Source organism: Penicillium chrysogenum (genome assembly GCF_028827035.1).
Source record: "Penicillium chrysogenum strain IBT 35668 chromosome Unknown utg000004l_segment0_segment0, whole genome shotgun sequence".
NCBI classification, from domain to species: Eukaryota; Fungi; Ascomycota; class Eurotiomycetes; order Eurotiales; family Aspergillaceae; genus Penicillium; species Penicillium chrysogenum.
In genome coordinates this window covers 6,122,115-6,141,682 of record NW_026622752.1, presented here as the reverse complement: position 1 = coordinate 6,141,682, position 19,568 = coordinate 6,122,115, and the positions used below count along the sequence as shown (strand labels likewise).

General features: G+C 49.6%; 9 protein-coding genes across 9 annotated transcripts; 7 read left to right on the top strand and 2 right to left on the bottom strand.

Moving 5' to 3' along the window:
• Nucleotides 1-914: 914 nt before the first annotated feature.
• N7489_008286 (uncharacterized protein) lies at nt 915-1,540 on the top strand (the record flags this gene model as incomplete). Its single annotated transcript, XM_056714036.1, has 3 exons — nt 915-1,056; nt 1,110-1,228; nt 1,295-1,540. The coding sequence occupies 3 exons, from the start codon at nt 915-917 to the stop codon at nt 1,538-1,540; spliced, it is 507 nt and encodes a 168-aa protein (XP_056567751.1).
• Nucleotides 1,541-2,925: 1,385 nt separating this feature from the next.
• N7489_008285 (uncharacterized protein) lies at nt 2,926-8,086 on the top strand (the record flags this gene model as incomplete). The annotated part of the gene is made up of 13 exons (XM_056714035.1): nt 2,926-3,046; nt 3,100-3,308; nt 3,377-3,453; nt 3,781-4,005; nt 4,053-4,250; nt 4,313-5,062; nt 5,119-5,201; nt 5,250-5,296; nt 5,621-5,845; nt 5,914-6,780; nt 6,844-7,218; nt 7,415-7,502; nt 7,551-8,086. 13 exons carry the CDS (start codon nt 2,926-2,928, stop codon nt 8,084-8,086), a joined length of 3,801 nt encoding a protein of 1,266 aa, XP_056567750.1.
• Nucleotides 8,087-9,955: 1,869 nt separating this feature from the next.
• On the top strand, nt 9,956-10,390 carry N7489_008284 (uncharacterized protein; the record flags this gene model as incomplete). The annotated part of the gene is made up of 3 exons (XM_056714034.1): nt 9,956-10,101; nt 10,137-10,214; nt 10,240-10,390. The coding sequence occupies 3 exons, from the start codon at nt 9,956-9,958 to the stop codon at nt 10,388-10,390; spliced, it is 375 nt and encodes a 124-aa protein (XP_056567749.1).
• A 338-nt stretch (nt 10,391-10,728) lies between these two features.
• N7489_008283 (uncharacterized protein) lies at nt 10,729-11,415 on the top strand (the record flags this gene model as incomplete). Its single annotated transcript, XM_056714033.1, has 1 exon — nt 10,729-11,415. The coding sequence occupies one exon, from the start codon at nt 10,729-10,731 to the stop codon at nt 11,413-11,415; it is 687 nt and encodes a 228-aa protein (XP_056567748.1).
• A 1,160-nt stretch (nt 11,416-12,575) lies between these two features.
• On the bottom strand, nt 12,576-13,211 carry N7489_008282 (YbhB/YbcL family Raf kinase inhibitor-like protein; the record flags this gene model as incomplete). Its single annotated transcript, XM_056714032.1, has 1 exon — nt 12,576-13,211. One exon carries the CDS (start codon nt 13,209-13,211, stop codon nt 12,576-12,578), a length of 636 nt encoding a protein of 211 aa, XP_056567747.1.
• A 436-nt stretch (nt 13,212-13,647) lies between these two features.
• Nucleotides 13,648-14,673, bottom strand: N7489_008281 (uncharacterized protein; the record flags this gene model as incomplete). Its single annotated transcript, XM_056714031.1, has 1 exon — nt 13,648-14,673. The coding sequence occupies one exon, from the start codon at nt 14,671-14,673 to the stop codon at nt 13,648-13,650; it is 1,026 nt and encodes a 341-aa protein (XP_056567746.1).
• A 483-nt stretch (nt 14,674-15,156) lies between these two features.
• N7489_008280 (uncharacterized protein) lies at nt 15,157-17,142 on the top strand (the record flags this gene model as incomplete). The annotated part of the gene is made up of 3 exons (XM_056714030.1): nt 15,157-15,325; nt 15,402-15,644; nt 15,731-17,142. The coding sequence occupies 3 exons, from the start codon at nt 15,157-15,159 to the stop codon at nt 17,140-17,142; spliced, it is 1,824 nt and encodes a 607-aa protein (XP_056567745.1).
• Nucleotides 17,143-17,810: 668 nt separating this feature from the next.
• N7489_008279 (uncharacterized protein) lies at nt 17,811-18,289 on the top strand (the record flags this gene model as incomplete). Its single annotated transcript, XM_056714029.1, has 2 exons — nt 17,811-17,984; nt 18,056-18,289. The coding sequence occupies 2 exons, from the start codon at nt 17,811-17,813 to the stop codon at nt 18,287-18,289; spliced, it is 408 nt and encodes a 135-aa protein (XP_056567744.1).
• Nucleotides 18,290-18,879: 590 nt separating this feature from the next.
• N7489_008278 (uncharacterized protein) lies at nt 18,880-19,331 on the top strand (the record flags this gene model as incomplete). Its single annotated transcript, XM_056714028.1, has 2 exons — nt 18,880-18,943; nt 19,006-19,331. The coding sequence occupies 2 exons, from the start codon at nt 18,880-18,882 to the stop codon at nt 19,329-19,331; spliced, it is 390 nt and encodes a 129-aa protein (XP_056567743.1).
• Between the last annotated feature and the right edge of the window lie 237 nt (nt 19,332-19,568).

The window sequence follows — 19,568 nt, the reverse complement described above, 5'->3', positions numbered from 1 at the left end:
TAATTACAAGACGTTTGGATTGACAATACACTGCCATATAACAGGTAGTCTTGTAACTATGACTACGGTGTGCTTTGGAAGTTCCTACGTATAGTCTTTGGCAAGGAGAAACCCAAGAGACCCTGAACAAATCCGTGGACCTTCCCCAAGGTACATCGCGGTGACCTGAACTCGTAGCCATTTGTCTCATACTACTGAAGTTATCAAACTCTATAGATTCAAGGGAGGCGTGCTACTCATGACAAGGGTCTAATGTGCTATCATGCCATGTCACGCAACGTGGGACTCATAAGATCTCGTGGTTGGATATCCAGTTGCCGTCGTCCGGCCGGAACGGTCGATGGCGACGCGATATGGAAGCTGGCCTGTCATGAGGAATCTTCGACGCCTTTTCTTTCCTTTTTGGGTTTGGTTGCGGTGGCACCGACAGGGGCAATCTGCAGCAGGTCATCCATGGAACGGTACTCAGAAGCTGCCCTACCCCGTTGTGAATGAGCCAACCACCAAAACATGACCAGTCAACGACACTTGAGCAATCTGTTCTGCCTTGCAGATCTCTGGATAATGTCGACTACGTTGTACGAAGTGTGGATGGCCGTTAACTTTACTCCAGACATCGTTCCACGGGGTGATGATGATTTGGAATGAGGTGGTAGGGGGGTAGGCCTCTAGGCGACATGGCAAATTGGGTATCGCGCATCCCCCGCAATTTCTGTTTGATCGAAGAGTCGAATATTCTATTCAAGTCTGGATACGCTCGCGCCCCCACCACTGACGAGAGAAGGCAAAGTTCGGTCGGTTGATAATGCCCTCACCGTGACATCACCGAATCTAAAGACGAAGTATATAGCAGAACAACAAGATATGAGATCAAGCAGAATGCAGCAAGACAAGTCATTTTCTTGCACGCAGTCATGAGCTTTGATATTCCTACCGTCGCCGAAATCCAGCTCGCTGCCGAGAGAGGGCAGCGCATCACGCAGGATGATGTTTCGGCCATCGCGCAGGCTGAGAGTGCGCTGACTGGACGCGGACCTTCTCGGGGTGGACCAGCTGGTGTGTAGGAACCATATTCTATCTGCAAGCGGCGCATGACTGATCGAATATAGCGACGGCCCAAAGCCTTTCTATGCGGCAAATGAATTTCGAAAACAAGGTCGCAGAGGTATCGCGGAAACCATCAAGCGCGATCTCAATAGAAGACGCCGAGGAAATCCAAGCTACAGAGGTCAGGAAATCCTGGTGAAAGTTCATCGGTGACAAGAGTGATATCACTAACGCGAGGTCCCCACAGGGACGTGCATTTAACCAACCGCCGGGAGTCGGCTACATCTCCGCTCGTGTTCGGTCTATCGCTGACAGTAACGACGCTTTCGGACTCACAGCTGTGGCTGATGTGCCTGCATATATCACCAAGGATGATGCCCGTGACGCACAACATGCCGAGGCCAGTGTTTATGGCGGTCAGAATCCTCGGGGAGGAATGGCAGCTCAGATGCAGGCAAGTGGGGATGTTGAGCTTCGTTGTGATGATAGCTGACAGTCGCATGTGCAGAGTGCAGCGGACAAAATCGACAATGCCCGGCGAGGTAGTTATGGGAGCTATTAACAATCTGTTTTGTAAAACAGGCACACCGAACATACCGCGATATATATTGTACGAACAAAAGTGTATATATGCTGGCATCGCCACCGTCAACATATCTTTGTACTGATGCCATAGGATGCGTATATAAAAATATTATTGGAAGGTTTCCAAGCTCAAAATCTGAAATGGCCGATGAATATCCCTGAAGCTATCATCTATTTTGGGGGTTTGGGAGGCCCCTGACTCGCCATTCCGCTGTCCCTCGAATGGACACGCCTGTCAAGATATTCAACGAACTTTGTTTGAATCCTCGGGATTTCAGCTTGGACAGCCTGCATAACTGACAAATATGTACCAGGTCACCGGGTCATGGTCCATGCTTGTTTCTGATATCCAGCACCTCTGCGTCGGAAGCGATTGATCACAACGCAGATCGCGGACTAGACTTCGGAGCCTCACAGTACTCCCTGCTCAACCCACTCACTAGGACGTCGAAAACTCACGGCGATGGAGCCACGATTGAATTGAAATTTGAGACGACCCACTTAAGCCGTGCCAATCGCTAGCCAACGTACTCCGTATCGCCTGATGAGTCCGTAAAGGTTCGGTGAGGACAATTTGACCAATCACATTGCGGCCATCGAGGAATTTCCGTCTCGGGACATTGGATAACACACCTCATTGCCTTCAGACCCATTTTATACCCCGCTTGAATGCTCACATCCGGAAGGAGTGCGTGTTCCAATTGGAGAGCAGGCGGAGAATCGGAGAATGAGCCATCGCTAACAGGTAAGGCGCAGTGGGCGCATCTCCGCAAGGAAGCTGAGTTGCGGAGTCCGATCAGCATTGCGCAAAACTATCGACTGACAGTCGGCATGAGTGCCACGCTTGGCTGTCGAGCCTTTGGAGGGGTAAATGGGGGCCCCACGCCTTGCATGAAGCTATGGCGGGGCACGATGATTTGTCATTGCCTTGCAGTTTTTGGGCTGACAGGGACCAATAATCAGCACTAGCTGATTTGAAATTTTGACGGAACTTCTATTTGGAATTGGAATCGCCCGAACTGGAGAAAATAGTCGCATTGAGGTGGAGTTGGGGAGGGAAAGGCTCAAATGGAAACTCAGCTCCGTAGCTATGACGTAGCTTGGGAAGTACCAGGTACCCGTTCCACAAGCATTGGCGAAGAGAAAAAGCAAGTACTCAGGACTTGACACATCAATGAAGATGACCAGCTCAACCTTCCTTCCACCGTTGGGGACGAGAATCTCTTAAATACCCGCCCGTCCCCTCTCCAAAGGTCCTCAATTCCAAGTACCTTGAAAGAATCAATCCACACAATGCCTCTCTCCGGACACTGCCTCTGCAAAGCCGTCACGTATACCGTGGACGTTGACGCCCCTCTGGTCACTGCCTATGACCACTGCGATGACTGCCAACGCCAGAGTGGCTCGACCTACTGTTAGTTGCATTGAAATCTCCAGGAGATACCCGATTATTGACTTTTGTCATAGCGCTCGTCGCTGTTGTCCCCAAGGAAAAGCTGAATATTGCCGGCCCCGTCAAGAGGTGGACTGGCAAGGGCTCTTCCGGCCATGCTGTCCACCGTATCTTCTGCTCTGAGTGTGGTTCTCCCATCGCTCATGACCCTGATGCCGCTCCCGAGATCATTGCCCTCAAGGCCGGCACTCTGGATACTGAGATCAAGAAGACCCTGAAGCCTGTAAGTGCGATACATTAGGGCTTGATTTAACCTTCACTGGGGTGTGGCTGACTCCTCGCTCTATGTAGGACACCGAGATCTGGACTGTCAGCAAGCTTCCTTTCTGCCAGGAATCCCTTGCCCACCCTTTTAAGCACATGCCTGAGTAAACGCTTGTTTTTGGGGGAAGTTCGTGAAGAAAAGCTTTTTATGAGTCTTTATAATGAGTGATAATGATGAATGCAACGATATAGTCTAATGTGACTTGCACCAATCAAAATGTCCACACCAAATTCCTCGTAGGCCAATCATATATACCAAGTTGGAAGCTAATAGTACCCGATGTGTCTTTGTCGGCAAGTTTCAGGTGAGACAACCTACTTTGTGCCATCGGGCACATTATGTTCACGCCGGTAAGTTGTCAGCGACAAACATTTACACTTCACTGAAATTCCCGGACGAGACGTTGACGCCAAAATTCAATTTATTGTAGTATTCTGCTTAGAATGTCGACTGGGACTCTGTTCATCCGTGACTCGCGTACTAACGTGAACTATGAGATCACCATTAACCGAAACGCAGTACGGGCGACCGATCTTCAGGGTATCCGGGCGTCTTCGCTCAACAGCAATCGCGCAGACCAAGTCGCCCATGGATTGCGTGTATATGATCCCGGCTTGCAAAATACGGCCGTGACACAGTCAACTATTAGTTTCTCGTGAGGATCCCACAGGTGCTCATGATGTTTGGTTAATTGGTGTCTAGTGATCATGAACACGGTCTACTTCTGTATCGGGGGTACACCCTAGAGCAACTCTGGGGATGCGAGTTCGAAGAAATGTTCCATCTCCTGCTACGGGGGACATACCCCATAGTAAGTCAATGCGAAGAGCTACGCCAGCGGCTGGCACAGTATATGCAAGAGGTGCCTGATATTGTGCGCCAGACTATCTTCAATCTCCCGTATGATGATCCCTCTGGTTGACCTCTGAAGTGGTGTTTTTAACCGGCGTGGGAATGCACAGGAGGAAAACCAGCCCACTGCCGCTGATTCTAGCCGGCCTTTCAGCCTACCTGGCCTGTATATCCGATGTGATCCCAGCTACCGCAAATGCGACAATCTACCAAACAGACATCAAACGAGCCGACCAAGTCATCCTGCAAACCGTTGCCGCCTACGCTGTTGTCTTCGGAGCCGTGCGATCCCACCGACTAGGCATTCCCTGGAGGTCTCCGTCTCTCCACCAGACCTACTACGAGAATCTATTCACGATGGCCGGTCTCGTAGACCCAGAGACAAACCGCCCAGATCCTACACGCATATCCTGCTTCCGCCGCTTTGGCAACCTCAACGCCGAGCACGGAATGGCCCTAAGCGTCTTCACGACCCTAGTGAGCGCCTCATCCCTGACTGACCCGGTATCCTGTCTGATATCCGCCGTGGCTGCCGCCCACGGACCCTTACACTTCGGTGCAACAGAATCCGCCCAACGCGCTCTCCATAACATTGGAGAACCGAGCAATGTCCCAGCCTTCATCGAAGAAATAAAAGCCGGAAAGCAAAAGTTATTCGGCTATGGTCATCGCACGTACAAGGGAATGGACCCACGCGTGCGTCCGATCCAAAGTATCCTGAAGGATTTGACTAATGTTCATCAACCGCTACTAAAAGTCGCCGAGGCTATCGAGGAGGCCGCTGCGAAAGACGAGTACTTTAGCACACGGGGCTTGTATCCTAATGCGGACTTCTACGGTAACTTTGTGTTTACCGGAATGTAAGTTCAGTCGCGACATATTTATTATGACTGCAGGGTCCAATACATTGATTTAGTGGGTTCGAACCAGAGATGATTCCCGCGGCGATGCTTGCTCATCGCATCATGGGTATTATGGCGCACTGGAGAGAGTACATGGGTAAGGAATGGTTACTGGAGGTCAAGTGACTTAGCTGACGGACTATAGTCACTCGTGGCAAGCTGTTCCGACCTATTCATTTGTATACGGGCCAGGTAGATCCTACTCCAGGACCCAGGCCTAAGATATAGGAGTGTAGAAGGAGCGATCCTTCCTACGATGTTAGCCGGTCGTGTGAGAACTAGTGAAATATGCCTATAGTAAGAAACTTTCTCGCGAAGTGTGCTTTGTAAAAGTGCAGTAGACTATTTATCCACTCGAAGAGTAATTGGCCTTTTGACATCACGGTTGATTTAACGACCCAAAAAGACCCGGGTATTTATTCTCCATCAAGCCCACAAGGGATGCAGAAAGTTCTCTTTAGCCCTCTATCTTGGACCAACATGAACAATCAAGATCCCCCTCGACATATGCCCCAGCAGGAGGAAGTTAACGAAGAAACGCCTTTGCTGCATGCTACCCCTACCACCGAGTCATATTCCGTGTTCACACCAACACAGAAACGCCTCATTATTTTGACAGCAGCACTGGCTTCGAGCTTTTCACCTCTATCTGCCAATATCTACTACCCAGCATTGAATTCCATTGCAAAGGACTTACGAGTCAGTCCATCTCAAATTAATCTGACGATCACGACATACATGGTATGTTCTAAAGAAGAACATTTGTATACAAATATTAGTGGAATATACTGACAACTCCGGCTTCAAAGATATGCCAGGGCCTCGCCCCAATGTTAACAGGATCATTGGCAGACCAAGCTGGTCGTAGACCCGCATACATCCTCTGCTTCGCGATATATATATTCGGAAACATTGCTCTCGCTCTACAACACAGTTTTCCAGCGCTCTTAGCTCTACGTGCCGTTCAAAGTTGTGGCAGTAGCGGAACCGTGGCCCTTGCATCCGCAGTGGCAGCCGATATTATCACATCTGCTGAGCGAGGTATGTACATGGGCTTCACCTCCTTGGGGAACATACTCGCTCCATCCATCGGGCCAATTGTTGGAGGTGTTTTGAGTAAGTATCTGGGCTGGGAAGCGATATTTTGGTTCCTTGCTATTGCAGCCGGTACTTTCTTCGTGCCTCTGCTGCTCTTCTTTCCCGAGACATGCCGCGGCATTGTGGGGAATGGGTCGACTCCTGCGGTTGGATGGAATCGAGCCATTTGGAGTTACTTACAGACGACCACCCCAGTGACCCCGCCTGGGCCAAGTGTGCCCAAGAGGCGCGTGAACGTCCCTAACCCCTGTTCAACTCTACGTCTGCTTTTCCAGCGACCGGTGGGACTGGTGCTTTTGGCAAATGGAGTTGTATTCAGCAGCTACTACGCCGTCACAGCTGGAATTCCCGCATTGTTCCAAAGAATCTATGATCTAGACGACCTTGGTATTGGGCTATGCTTCATTCCTGCAGGATTAGGGTCATTGCTCAGTGCAACTGCCAACGGAGTATTAGTTGACTGGAACTACCGGCGAACTCGACGGAACGCCGGTCAGACGGTACACAAGAACCAAAAGCAGGATATCATTGGATTTCCCATCGAGAAAGCGAGGTTGCAGATTGGTCTGCCAATGACAGTACGTTGCCCTGAGACATTTTACTTGCCCCTTCTATTAGTTGACTTTGATTTCCCCTTTTAGGTACTTGCAGCTGCCTCACTAGTTGTCTACGGCGTGCTGATACCCCTGAAGCCACCACTCTTGGTTGCGCTTATGGTGGTGTTTATAATTTGCTTTTGTATCACGGCGACATATAACGTGATGAACATTCTCATCGTCGACTTGTACTACGAGACACCTGCCACTGCGATGGCTGCTAACAACCTTGTGCGCTGCTTTCTGGGCGCTGGTGCTGCTGCCATGGTCAACCCTCTGATCCGGCAGATAGGTGTGCAATGGACATATTGTTCTGTGTCGGGCGCAATTGCTCTTGTCACGCCACTTATCAGTATGGTTTATGCTCATGGCTGGGAATGGCGCAAGAAACAAGCCGAGACTGATTCACAACGGCGGACTGTACACGAGAGACCATAGTACGACGTAAGGCAGGCGGGCGTATAAATTGAAACACGAAGCCGAGTGGCATTGCTTTTGATTCGAATGTTGGTTTGATATACTGTAGTCGAATTCTGTTCTTCTCGGCTGAGTTCATGATAAGACAATATGATTTCAGTGCTCGCACTCCTATTTAGCGTTCTGACAGATAATCCAGATCTTCCCCTGGACCCCAAGCCACCAACTGCAAATACGGTATCCTGGAGGCCAATGGATCGATCCCGGTATGGAATTGGATATTCGAGGTACGTGAGTAGGAAGGAATTAAATCAGACACTTTAACATCAGCCCAGAGACCACTATGATTCCAGAGATCAGTACTATAAACCTCGCGTGTAACGAGAAATACATTATCCTCTTCATCGACCTCGACGCCATCATACCAGGAACCCGTATCCAATCAGTCATTCTACACTGGTACCAAGCAAATCTCATGGTAGATTGCACAAAGCCATTCCCTCCATCCATACTCGTTCCTGGCAAGGACAACGGAGACAAGCATGACCCGATAGCCTCGTACATAGCTCATCGTGCACCACCAAATACCCATCACCGTTACGTGTATCTCCTTTTTGCGCAGCCCCCACCCTATCAATTCCCTGGATGCTTCTCACATGTGTTCCCGGAGACTGTTAGCGCCCGTGCTGGATTCGATATCAGGAAGTTTGTGCAGGCGGCGGGGTTAGACCCTCCTATTGCCATGAACTATTTCATTGGTAGACATGAACCTACCGAAGGGGAGACGACCACGATGCGTGAGGGTGCGACAACAACCTCGTTCCGTTCCGTGGATTGTCCCACGAGGACGGCGGGTGTTATCATGAGCTAGTGGACTGCATGGGGGAAATGGACTGTGGTTGGCCTATATTATTAGCTAGCAGAGTTCAGTGAATAGGAAATATGATTGATTTCATGTCGTAGGCTACTTTTGGCACTCTTCGATGATAAATTATTGGGATGGCCCGAATGTGGTCTCCAGAGATGTGAGAGGCTATTTACATATCTTAATTGATGCTTGTATTGGGTTATTTCGAACAGGATTTGGAAATGATATCTATCACCTTTCGTGTATATAATGTGCGGTGACGTCGTGTCATAACATCCTGACGATGCTGCATTGGAGTGATTCCCACGCTGGAGAGGAGAGTACATGTGATACTCTCCCACCTGGGCAAGCAATCTAACGGTCTATGTGTATTTCTGAGGCGAAGCTTAGTACCACATAGTTAGAGAAGGTCAACCAATGGAAGAATATCTCCATTGAATTAAGCAATAGCACGTTTCCATGGCGATCAGGCGAAGGAACGTGCATTCGGAGTGGGTGTGATGGCCGTAACTCTAGTTTAGCCTTTTGGCACTTGGCTCTTAGATTGCCTTTGAGGTAATAATATATACCCCGGTGCTAGAGCATGTGGGATTTAGCGGGTGAAGTCAATTGTACCACATGTTAAAAGGTAGCTAAATCGCGCATGCGGATACCTCAACATTGGATTATCGAACTGCTTTCGGCTGAAAGCAGTAGGACATAGCAGATACGACACTATCTGTAGTCCCAACAAGCGTGTTCTTAGCAAAAACTCATGTATTTATCCCTGCATTCAAGTCTTCCCCTCTCATAATCATCCCGCCAAGATTCAATCCGAAATTTAAGCGTCGTAGCCGTTCCGCGCCTTGATCTGCTGCCTTGTGTGCGCTGATGGCATTGGACGAGAATTATCAGTCAGGTATGATCAGGAAACGAGATGTCGGATAGCCACGAGTCCGGTGCACAAATGGCAATGGAATCTGTGTAGTATATCGAGGAATGGTTGCTAGGACGACATCTGATCTAGTGGAAAGATGATATTAGAGACAAAAGCCCTTTTTTCCAGGTAGTAAATACGCACCAATTGTTGTCTCCGGATAAGCATCGTCAGGCAACTGTCCTACCGGGTGAACATATACTCCGGCTGGGAGTAGCATAGAACGAAATGCGGGTGGGTTCGGATCGATGGATACCCCTGGTATGAGGAAGTTTCTCGGGCATCGGGCTGATATTGTAGTCCGGCTTCATGGCTGTCGGCTTATGATGCCCTTGCAATTTTATCTGATGTTGTTCGCCGCGTCATCAACTAGAATAGGACGTTGCTCTAGAAAGGAAACAGCCGTTTTTGTGTGCAACAACGGATGGATGCCATCTGGCGTAAGGAATCATACGAGTTCCATGAAATGTGAATACCTTACGGCAGTGTTACTGAACTCAATTAGCATCCCAACGCATCCTCAAGTATACTGGACCACTCAGATTGTTCACTAATGGATGGTGAGATAAGGTTGGTAATCCTAGCACAGTCAAGACCTCACAGAGTACAAGTACGGTACTTGCACGCAGGTCCCAGGGAGGGTAGGACGAAATTATTTGTCAGTAGTAAAGTTCAGGACCCATGTAACTTTCGTGGTTTCGGCAATTGCTGTCAGGGGGCCTTGTTGAGGTGTGGGTAAACAGTGTCGCCTTTTCCTGATGAATGCAGGAGCGCAATCAAACGTGGTCCTATGTTGTTAGACAGTAGAGATGATCAACTGGGTGGGGGAAGTGATCATGAAATGAATATAAATACCTCCAATTGATCCAAGACCAAGCAGAATCCATACTCGTTGATCGTTACGTTGGAGAGGACAACAATTTCCATCCTTTCCAACTAAACCTGCTCCTATATCTATGGCTGAGATCTCTACCAAGAGATCTCCCCAGTCTAACGGTCAACTACTCCCCAACCAAAAGATGCGCACAACCTGTAATGCCTGTCAGCAAGCGAAGATTCGATGTAGCCACACTTACCCGTGCGATAGGTGCGAGAGTCACGGGTATGAGTGTGTCTATTCAATTTCGCAACCGCTAGGCCGGCCGGCCAAGAGGAAGACAAACCGGCCGGGATCAGCGGGGGCAGGCGTGAAGACGCGCAGGGGGGGAAGCGGAGGTAGTTGACCGTCCGACTCGACGAGCTGCGGGGAGGGCACCGAGGCCAACCCGCGCAGTGAGGGCGCAGAGAGCGCGCAGGGTCCCGAGTCGGATCCCGAGTCCAACTACAGCATCCGGATCGGATCCTGGGACAAGGGAAGAGTCGCACAAGAGCGACTCCAGGGCCGGCACTGAGGTCACACCACCGGAGGAAGACTTTCAGTGGCCGAGTTTCACAGAGTTGTTCTCGGATGTTTCAAGTGAGCACAGACTTATCCACATGGTATATAGGTGTCGATAGATAACGGTGGGATATGTAGAAAGCCAGAAAGATGGAGATGTGATCCAGGACCAGGAGTTCGTCAGCACAAACGAGGCCAACAACCACCTCGATCCAGGATTCGCCGATACTAGCCTGGACAGCACGTTTGAACGAGCTGACGGATTCGAAAGTTTTGGGGGTCCCAGATTTCCTGAGGCGCGTATTAACTATCCCACACAGTGTTATTCTCCCCAGATCGGTTTGATGGTCGATGAACCCCCCCGTTGGAGGATTCGTGCACACCGCTGCGCCGGGCATCCAGTCCGGGTCACTCTTTCAGGGTGGTGCGATCTACCCTTTCAGCCTCGCACCGAACGCAATTCAGGTCTCAGGAACAGTAGACGGTCCAGCTAGAATCATGGAATTGCCCTCCAATGAAATCTGGCAAGAACCGTTTGAAACTGATCCCAGTCAATCTCTTTTGCCAGGAGAGATTGACCTCGAGGCACTGCCGGAAGAGGCTTCTTCCCTTCACTGCAATTGCTATGCCCAGGCATTCAGTGAGGTTGTGCGAGCGGAGGAGGCGAATGGGCCAAATACAGCATTGCTCCACCTAGAAAGGGTGCAGCAACAGGGAGTGGTCATCCTTCAATGTCAAATATGCTTTGCCTCAAACGCCAGGGTTAATGTTCTCACATTATTAGTCATGGCGATTGAGAAGGCGGCACGGGCGTTGAAGGTGAGGGCCAAATTGGCCACTACCTCGGTGCAAGGGGGGGTACATTCCGTATGGGGAGAGGAGGACATCAGCCAGATGCGCCGTTGCCTATCTCATTTGTCAATTATCGTCCGTTTCATCCACCAAGATCTCCAGTGTGCTTCTCCCTCAAGATGGCACGTGGTAATGGCGGACGAGACAGATCGTCGGCTGCAGTCGGTTATTCGAATCTTCGAGTGATCGCTGGTTGAGTGTGTGTATATAGTTAGACGCGGAATGGAACCCGAGAGCTCGTGAGATTTTCTAAATCTTCAAGTACTCACATCGGTATTAATGAGGCTTAGGAGGGTGGTGGTTGTTTAGATTGTTCCGTATCTCCTGTTATTGTAAGAAACCCACTTCAGTTTTGCGTGTTGCGAAGTGTGCATGGTGGAAATGGCCGAAGACGACGGCCCTGTGTAGACAGAAGTCCAACAGGACTGCTATTGCTTTGGAGATGATGGATTATATCAACGACCAACAGGGTATATGGATAGGCGAACCCATTGAAAGCAGATAAATCACCGAGCTGATAGATACCACGGACATCAAAGTCTCCGGCAAATTATTGGACTATCAGCCAGGTATCTGGCGAATGATGAGTCGGAATGGACAACACCACCTCCCCGAAATGGGTTGAGTTGCACTCGAAAGGCCTTGGGGTCAGCTGGGTCTCACAAAAAGCTTTGAATGAACAAGAAATTTCCACGACTGACCATTTTAGGAAACCTTTTGAGTGGCACATTCCCAAAAGGAACCATGAAAACCGGTATCACGAGTGTAAATATCATGTCGAACGAATGATTTCAGGTCGCGGCTGTTTCCCTCTCGCTTCTTGTCTACAGCCAGTCCAAGTACTGGCAACTGAACCTTTGTTGTTGCCGAATTTCCGAGCTTATCACGCTCAACGAGGATGTCCCATTCCGAAAATATGCCGAAAAGAAGCCATTGATAGGAAAGCTGAAGCTTTCGGTGAGTTTCTGGACCCAAACAAGGAAACATTGCCTTGATGTCAATCTCGGATGATAATATATCTTATCAAAACATATTGTCTTTGTTATCTGACGGTGATATGTGCACGGTATTTTGAACTAGCGTGGGAGTCTTGGGGTACTACTAGTGACGATTGCGAAAATCAGTCAGAAAATATGCAACGTCATTGAATAATACGATGCCAAAGAATATCTTGCCATTAGGACTTAAGTACTTTAAGAATACTTACATCAAGGATCCTGGTGAAAGGTAGGGAAAAGAAATACACACCCGGTGCCGAAGTCCCTTGGACCCATTATTCAAATCTGTCACTTGTGTCTGTCCCACGCTGCTTGTGCTTGTGTAAAAAAGGCTCTGATGGTGATGACCTAGTTGGGCCAGGGCTTTTCAAAGGTGCCAGTCCACTGCGCCCAGCCGATAACCTTGCCCGTCATAGCGCGCTTTATATCCTTCTTGGAAGCTTTCTCGGGAGCCTTGAACTTCAGCGATTCGTTGAGAGCGATAATGGTAAAGACGTAGCGATGCTTTCCGTGGCCAAGGGGTGCACCAGCACCCACATACGGCAACCCGAGCACGTTGGGGACAAAGCGCCAACCAGCAACAGTGAGGCGAGAGATCTTAGCGAGTTCCTCGGGGTGGGCATTAGCCGCTTCGGCCTTGGTGACCGAGGCGGGGATTGCCCAGAAGAGGCCATGGTGGAAGACGAAGAATGGAATCGGTGGATCGAGGTCTTCACATAGGAGCACATACTCCTTAACTTGCTCGCGACAGTTTGGAGCGGTCCAGCGCAGCTCAGGAAGACAGCCCTTGCCATCAGAGGCTTTGCAGGTACAGTGGAGAGGTAGCTTGGAGCCCGAGGGGCCGGCTTCGGGTGATTCGAGGGTCATGTTGGACTCGGGAAGGTCTTTGAAGGCCGGGCAATGAATGATTTGGGCCGAATCATGGCTACGGATTGGGTACAGCAGCCGGCCAATGATGAATTCGAGATAATGCAGAACCGCCATGGCACATAAATTTGATGGAACTGGATGTGAATTGTTTTTGTGAAGATGAAGGAACAACAAAAGTCACGATGTCGACTGTCGGGGAACAGTAGGGCGGCCCAATTGGGAAGCTGCCCTGTTCCGGCGCGGAATCGGCAAGTGCGACTCCTCCCTGGGCATCTCTCAAAGATCCCCTTCTGTGAAGTTCTAACGTTGGGATGCAACACTCCCCAAGCATATATGTATTTAAGCATTTAAGCTTCGGGTTTTAATGCTTGAAATGAATTTCCGGGACGAACAGGTGTTCTTCGCCAAAGCTTGTGCACTCCTCTGTTGCGATCCTTGTATCAGGAGACAGCCATATCTTACTATTCCAGAGACTTACACAACAGAGGATAGGATATTCATTCGAGACATTATTTCCGAACCAAAAAGGGCCAATATTGAGTGCTACCAGTTAAGACGCAACAACGCTCGCATAACCTGTGAACTCCCCAGTTTCCTTCGCGATTAATGGAATCTCATCTTCAGCCAAGGAGGCTAAAGTGTCCTTCTCCAACGGTGCCCACCCCAATTTCCGCAGTCGATTCGCCCTATGTCGTGCATTCGATCCAACCACCATCCCAGAATAATCCCCGAACAAATCACCCCAGTTTTCCTTCGGAATGGGTTTCGGCGCGACTTCATCAATACGCCCCATCCTCCTCAGTGTACGGCCAATCTCAGCAGCGCATTCACCCCAAGATAACTCCTGGCCGTTTTCACAGAAGAAGTACCGATTCAGCGCAATCTCGGTGACAGGCGCACGCTCCATCCAATGAAGGAGAACCATATATCCCCTGGCAAGGTCTTTCACATGAATCTGATTCCAAACTGCGAGACCCTTGCCGATCTGACCAGCATAGCCGTGTTTGATCGAGTACCGGACGAGAGTCGGCAATTGGATCGACAAGCGGTTCTCCCTATTGGTCACGCCGTAGATAAGGGGCGGGATCATGATGGCGATTTTAGCATGGGAGGCCAGTTCCTGGCCTGCCCGGATGATTTCTAGGTCGATGAGGCGATGTGATGCAGAATCCGGGAGGGCGTCGATCTCTTCAGGTTTCTCATCGTCAAATATGGTATCGCTCTTATACTCTCCTTCGGCGGTGTCGGCAAGCATAGTTGCTCCGCTATTGTGGATGTAGATTGTTTTTCGTTCTTGCGCTGCTCGTTCTCTGATGCCATCGATAATTGCTTGTACGGATGGCAAGTGATCTGCAGTTGCGGTGTGGAGGACGATATCACTAACTGCGACTTGGGCCTTGATCACTGATGCGTCGTCCAAATTACCAACTACTGTCTCAACGCCTAAATTGGCATAATCTGCAACGGCTGATTCGCGACGGACAAGTGTTGTTACTTTATATTTTGATACGAGGAGGAGATCTATGATCTCTCCCCCTATAAAACCGGGGCCAAGGAGGAAAACAGAAGCAGGCATGCTGAAGGGTCACAGGTTAAGTCAATCGCGAAATATATTGGGCACCCTTGTGGTTAAATAAAAGTGACCGTAAGTTGACGTCGCCGTGATTAGTCAGAGTTCGCCTCAACTACCTAAAGGACCAAGGTTCTATTTAATCTCGAATTGGAGATATATTCTTCATGGAAGGCTTCCCGAGGTCGGCATGTGGTTTTGGATGAACTGTTCCACCTAGGTCTTAAGGAGTTATACCTAGCCTAAAGATATGTAGGAATCTTACCTAGATATGGCAGTTGTTATTCAGAATATAGCAATGTTGAAAACAGAATACGCAATATAGCTCATCTGTATATGTTTATAGAAAATGAAGTTATTCCCAAAGGGGTGCCGACCCTGCCGATCCTATGACATCACCGGGAATGTTGTTGGGCTTCCGCCCGCATCCGCGTGTACCTGGGGTTCGTGATTTTCGGGATTCCGAGAATTTCGACAACCCCTTCCCTCATGCTATCCTATATATCTGCTGCCTTCCAGTCCCCGTCGCCAGACGAAGGCGTACAGCAGCGACCACCGCGGTATGTGGGCGAAGATACCACCCCAACCAGCCGCAGGGAGATCCTAGGATGGTACTCGTACGGCATTGCGGCTGAAGTGTTCGCGGTCTGTGGTGTAGGTATGTAACGCGATATCTCCTAGAAAAAAAAAGGAAAAAAAAAAAGGTTCAAAGATCTAAACACTTATGCCACCAGGCTCTTTCTTACCCCTCACCTTGGAACAATTAGCCCGAGAGAGAGGCACCCTACAAACGACCCGCCTTCCCTGTGTCGGACCATCCGCAGGGAATAGCACAAATGCTACTGAAAATGGCCAATGTGTGGTCCCAGTCTTCGGCCTCGAAATAAATACAGCCAGTTTCGCCATGTACACCTTCTCGCTGGCAGTACTCATCCAGGCGCTGACACTTATATCGTTTAGCGCGCTGGCCGATTACGGTATGGTTGCAGAAAGCTGGACTGAGAATGTATAGCCCGGAAGAAGGACACGAATTAACGTCAGCTTTGTCCGATTGGATGTTTAGAGAACAACCGCAAGACGTTACTTATGGTGTTCGGGTTCGCTGGTGCGCTCGCCAGCATGTTGTTCGTATTCATTGCGCCACCACTCTTCGTTATCGGATCGATATTGGTCGTCGTTGGTGTGACCTGTCTCGGTTCATCATTCGTTGTCCTGAACTCTTACCTGCCAGTGCTTGTCGCCAACGACCCATCTCTGCAAGAAGGGAAGGCGGATGACGGCACGGAAATGTCGAGCTTCGACCGAGACGAAGGCGACTCGGAAGGGAACCCTTGGGGCAAGGATGATACCGACAATGATAGTTTAGATGGACTGCAGCCATCGGATCAACCACAGAGCTCCCTAGAAGGTGGAATGGGAACCAAGGCCCCGCTCTCGTCGTCACCGGAGCTTCAGCTATCCACCAAAATCTCCTCCAGGGGCATCGGTCTTGGATATTGTGCAGCAGTATTTGTGCAAATTATCAGCATCATTATGCTCCTCACATTATCCAAGACCAAACTGGCAAAAGTATCTGCAACCCTTCCCATGCGCTTCGTCTTGCTCCTGGTCGGCATCTGGTGGGGCGCATTCACCCTGGTGACTCGTAATCTGCTCAAGACACGGCCGGGGCCTCGGTTGGATACAGTCTCCACCAAAGGGACAGGAAGATGGCGAGCCTGGCTGCGACTGGTTGGGTTTGCCTGGAAATCTCTATGGGAGACCGTCAAAGTCGTCAGCAAACTGCGCGAAGTCCTCATCTTCCTGGTAGCATGGTTCCTACTCTCCGACGCGATGGCCACTGTCTCCGGAACGGCCATTCTCTTCGCACGCACGGAACTGAAACTGAGCACACCGCTGATCGGACTGCTCTCGATCACCGCTACGTTGTCCGGCATGACGGGTGCCTTCCTATGGCCACAGGTGTCTCGGTACTTCAGGCTGCAGCCTAGCCATACGATCATCCTGTGCATTGCCCTGTTTGAGATGATCCCACTCTACGGCTTGCTTGCTTACATCCCCTTCATAAAAAACTGGGGTGTGTTCGGGTTACAACAGCCGTGGGAGATATTCCCGCTAGCGATTGTGCACGGAGTAGTGTCGGGTGGACTAGCCTCATACTGCCGGTCATTCTTCGGGCTTTTAATCCCCCCGGGTAGTGAGGCTGCGTTCTACGCTCTTTATGCAGCTACGGACAAGGGGAGCTCATTTATTGGACCGGCTATTGTGGGTGGTATTGTTGACGCGACCGGCCAGATCCGGAGTGGATTTTTCTTCATGGCCATTTTGATTGTTCTCCCCATTCCTCTCGTGTGGATGGTTAACGCGGACAAAGGCCGGCGTGAAGGTTTGGCTATGGCTGAAACCCTTGGCAAGTCACATGGTGGGCCGGCTGAGGATGCCCAGGAGGCCGAAGGGCTTCTTGCCCGCGAGTAGACTATTAGACTGCATATACATAGGATTTTAGGCCGCGCAATATCGTTTCCCTTACCATTTAGTCCGCACTGCTTGCCGATTTTTGATCACTGAGTAGAACTAAGCATCATCTGACCATTAGGCCAACCAAATGACTTTCCCGTCCACATAATGGCAACAACACCGTATTTCGTACGGAGTACTGATAAATCTCTCTTCGGAAGCATCCTGATAGAATGTATCTCGATAAGTGAGGTCGCTAAATCCTTTTTTCCGACCTTGCCAAGACCGCTGTATATCAAATGGGTCAGGATGACGTCGATATGCGCGTGGTCCAAGACGAATGAGCTCTAAAGTTGGCAATGTAGAAAGGGTGGCAAGATAAAGCATGTTTTTTCCAATGAATTGAAGAGCTATTCTGCCTTGAGTCTAATTTTGACTTCTCATACACTGTCTCGACATTGCTACGTCGGATATACAAGTTGCTATCAAACAAGAGTAAGAGACGGTCCTTTTCACCTCCCAAGTCATAAGGCTCCACCACTTCTACCTCTGTTTATCTCTTATTACCACCATCTCTTGCATTTCTGCGGACCACTTGTTGCCCACGATTATCGTTTTCGCATGTCCCCTTCGCACAGCCACTGAGTCGTCAGATCACATAGCAGTTTAAACCCCAATCCACCAAAATGGGAGACGGCTCCAGCAGCAGCTTTAACCATCCCACGACTGGTACCGCTGGTGGTGCCAGCTTTGAACCCACGCCTGCAAATAACGTCGGTGGAGGATCCGGCTGGGGAGATCCGGGCTTCGTCAAGGGCGGAACGGGTGACACAGCAGGCACGGGACCGCGGCATATTCCTGTACGTGGCTGTTCTATATTTACTCTTAAAGAACCTTGAATCGTGAAGCTGATGTGTGACTTGGATGCCAGGCTCCCAAACCTGCCAGCACTGCTGGCAGCTTCCTCGGACTGGAAGACCAGAAGGCACGCGATGAGAGCAAGTACCTACAACGTGCTGATTTGACAGCCCATGGCAAACCTACAACTACAACCAGCGGGGAGCCAACTTGTGGAACTGAAGATCATGGTTTTATGGAGCATAAGCCGGCCGGTCCGGACACCTTACCTGGGTGGAAGACCGCAAAGAATCTGTTCGGCGCGTGACTTTTCCGCTTTCTCTTTGACCAAATGAAGACTACAAAAGCAGGAAGCAGGGTGGAACTGTTATTGGCTTGGTTCGGTGCCCGTTACTTCTCGTTGACTTCGTCCATTCGATATGGGAACTCGCAAACAAACTCTACGAATGGCATGGATACCTGGGATTCAAGCTTAAACCCCGTGTACACAAGCGCTTGCTCGCCAGTATGAAGTGATTTCCACATTCCCACTAGTTGATTGGTCACGTCCCGGTTTTCTCGCGGGCTGCGCGCTAAGCTATTCCGTGGCATACATCAACACTACCCTTTATTGATAGTGATAATAAAATAAAACCCATACGTTTTTCGAATTTCTCCGCGTCTGCGAATAAACGTTGGACCACTGCCTTGTTTTTAAGGGGGCGTTTAACTGGATTGTGGGAATGAGACAGTTCTTACATCATGAGGCAAAGATCGAGCTTGCTATTGACATTAAACTAAATATATAACAACTACTGGATGTTGTAATAAGAATTAAAAGATATCAGAACCATCATTTCCCCGGCAAAACTTCACTGCCTAAACAGCTCCGTGAGTCATCGAAGATATATCATCGATATGGCCATCAACCCAATCCGTCTTGTCCGTGCCAATCCGCGTCTTGCAATTCGAAAGACGTCGTGTAAGATTATTTCCTTCTTGAAAAGGCGTTTTGAGTTCAGCTAACAGTATATCCACATATAGGTAATACCCCGTTGGCAAGATTCTATGCCAGCTCCGGCACGCAACCACCCAACGTGAGCGACCCAGCCTCCAGCTCGCCAGAATCTCAAGCCATCAACAAATCTCGAGGCATGAAAGGTCGGCAATCCCACGTCGCCGACACGCGTTCTGCGCAGTCACCAGTTTCCCCTGCGAACCAGAGGGACCTCGCCAGCGAAACCCACGAAGGAGAAGAACCGACGTCACCGGAGGCAGAAATCAAGAATGATCCTAGCATGTCCACAGAGGAGAAGAGAAAGAATGTAGAGAGGGCTGGGCAGAGGCCTATGGGGCCTGAGGATCGTTAGGAGACCTTTTAGCTTTTTATTGGCTTTATTGAAATTTGAGAGTCAATTAGGGGTTGAAACTGGCGGCGGTGCTTTAATACTAAGAAAATTGTAGCTACTAAATAGATTAGGCAAACTGTGAAGGTCAATTTCAGATCCGAAATGATATATCAGGAATGAGACGAACCTACATGGAAAAGTGGACTCTATATACGCTAGAATTGCTTATCCTGATATTGACTTACAGATGGAGTTCCT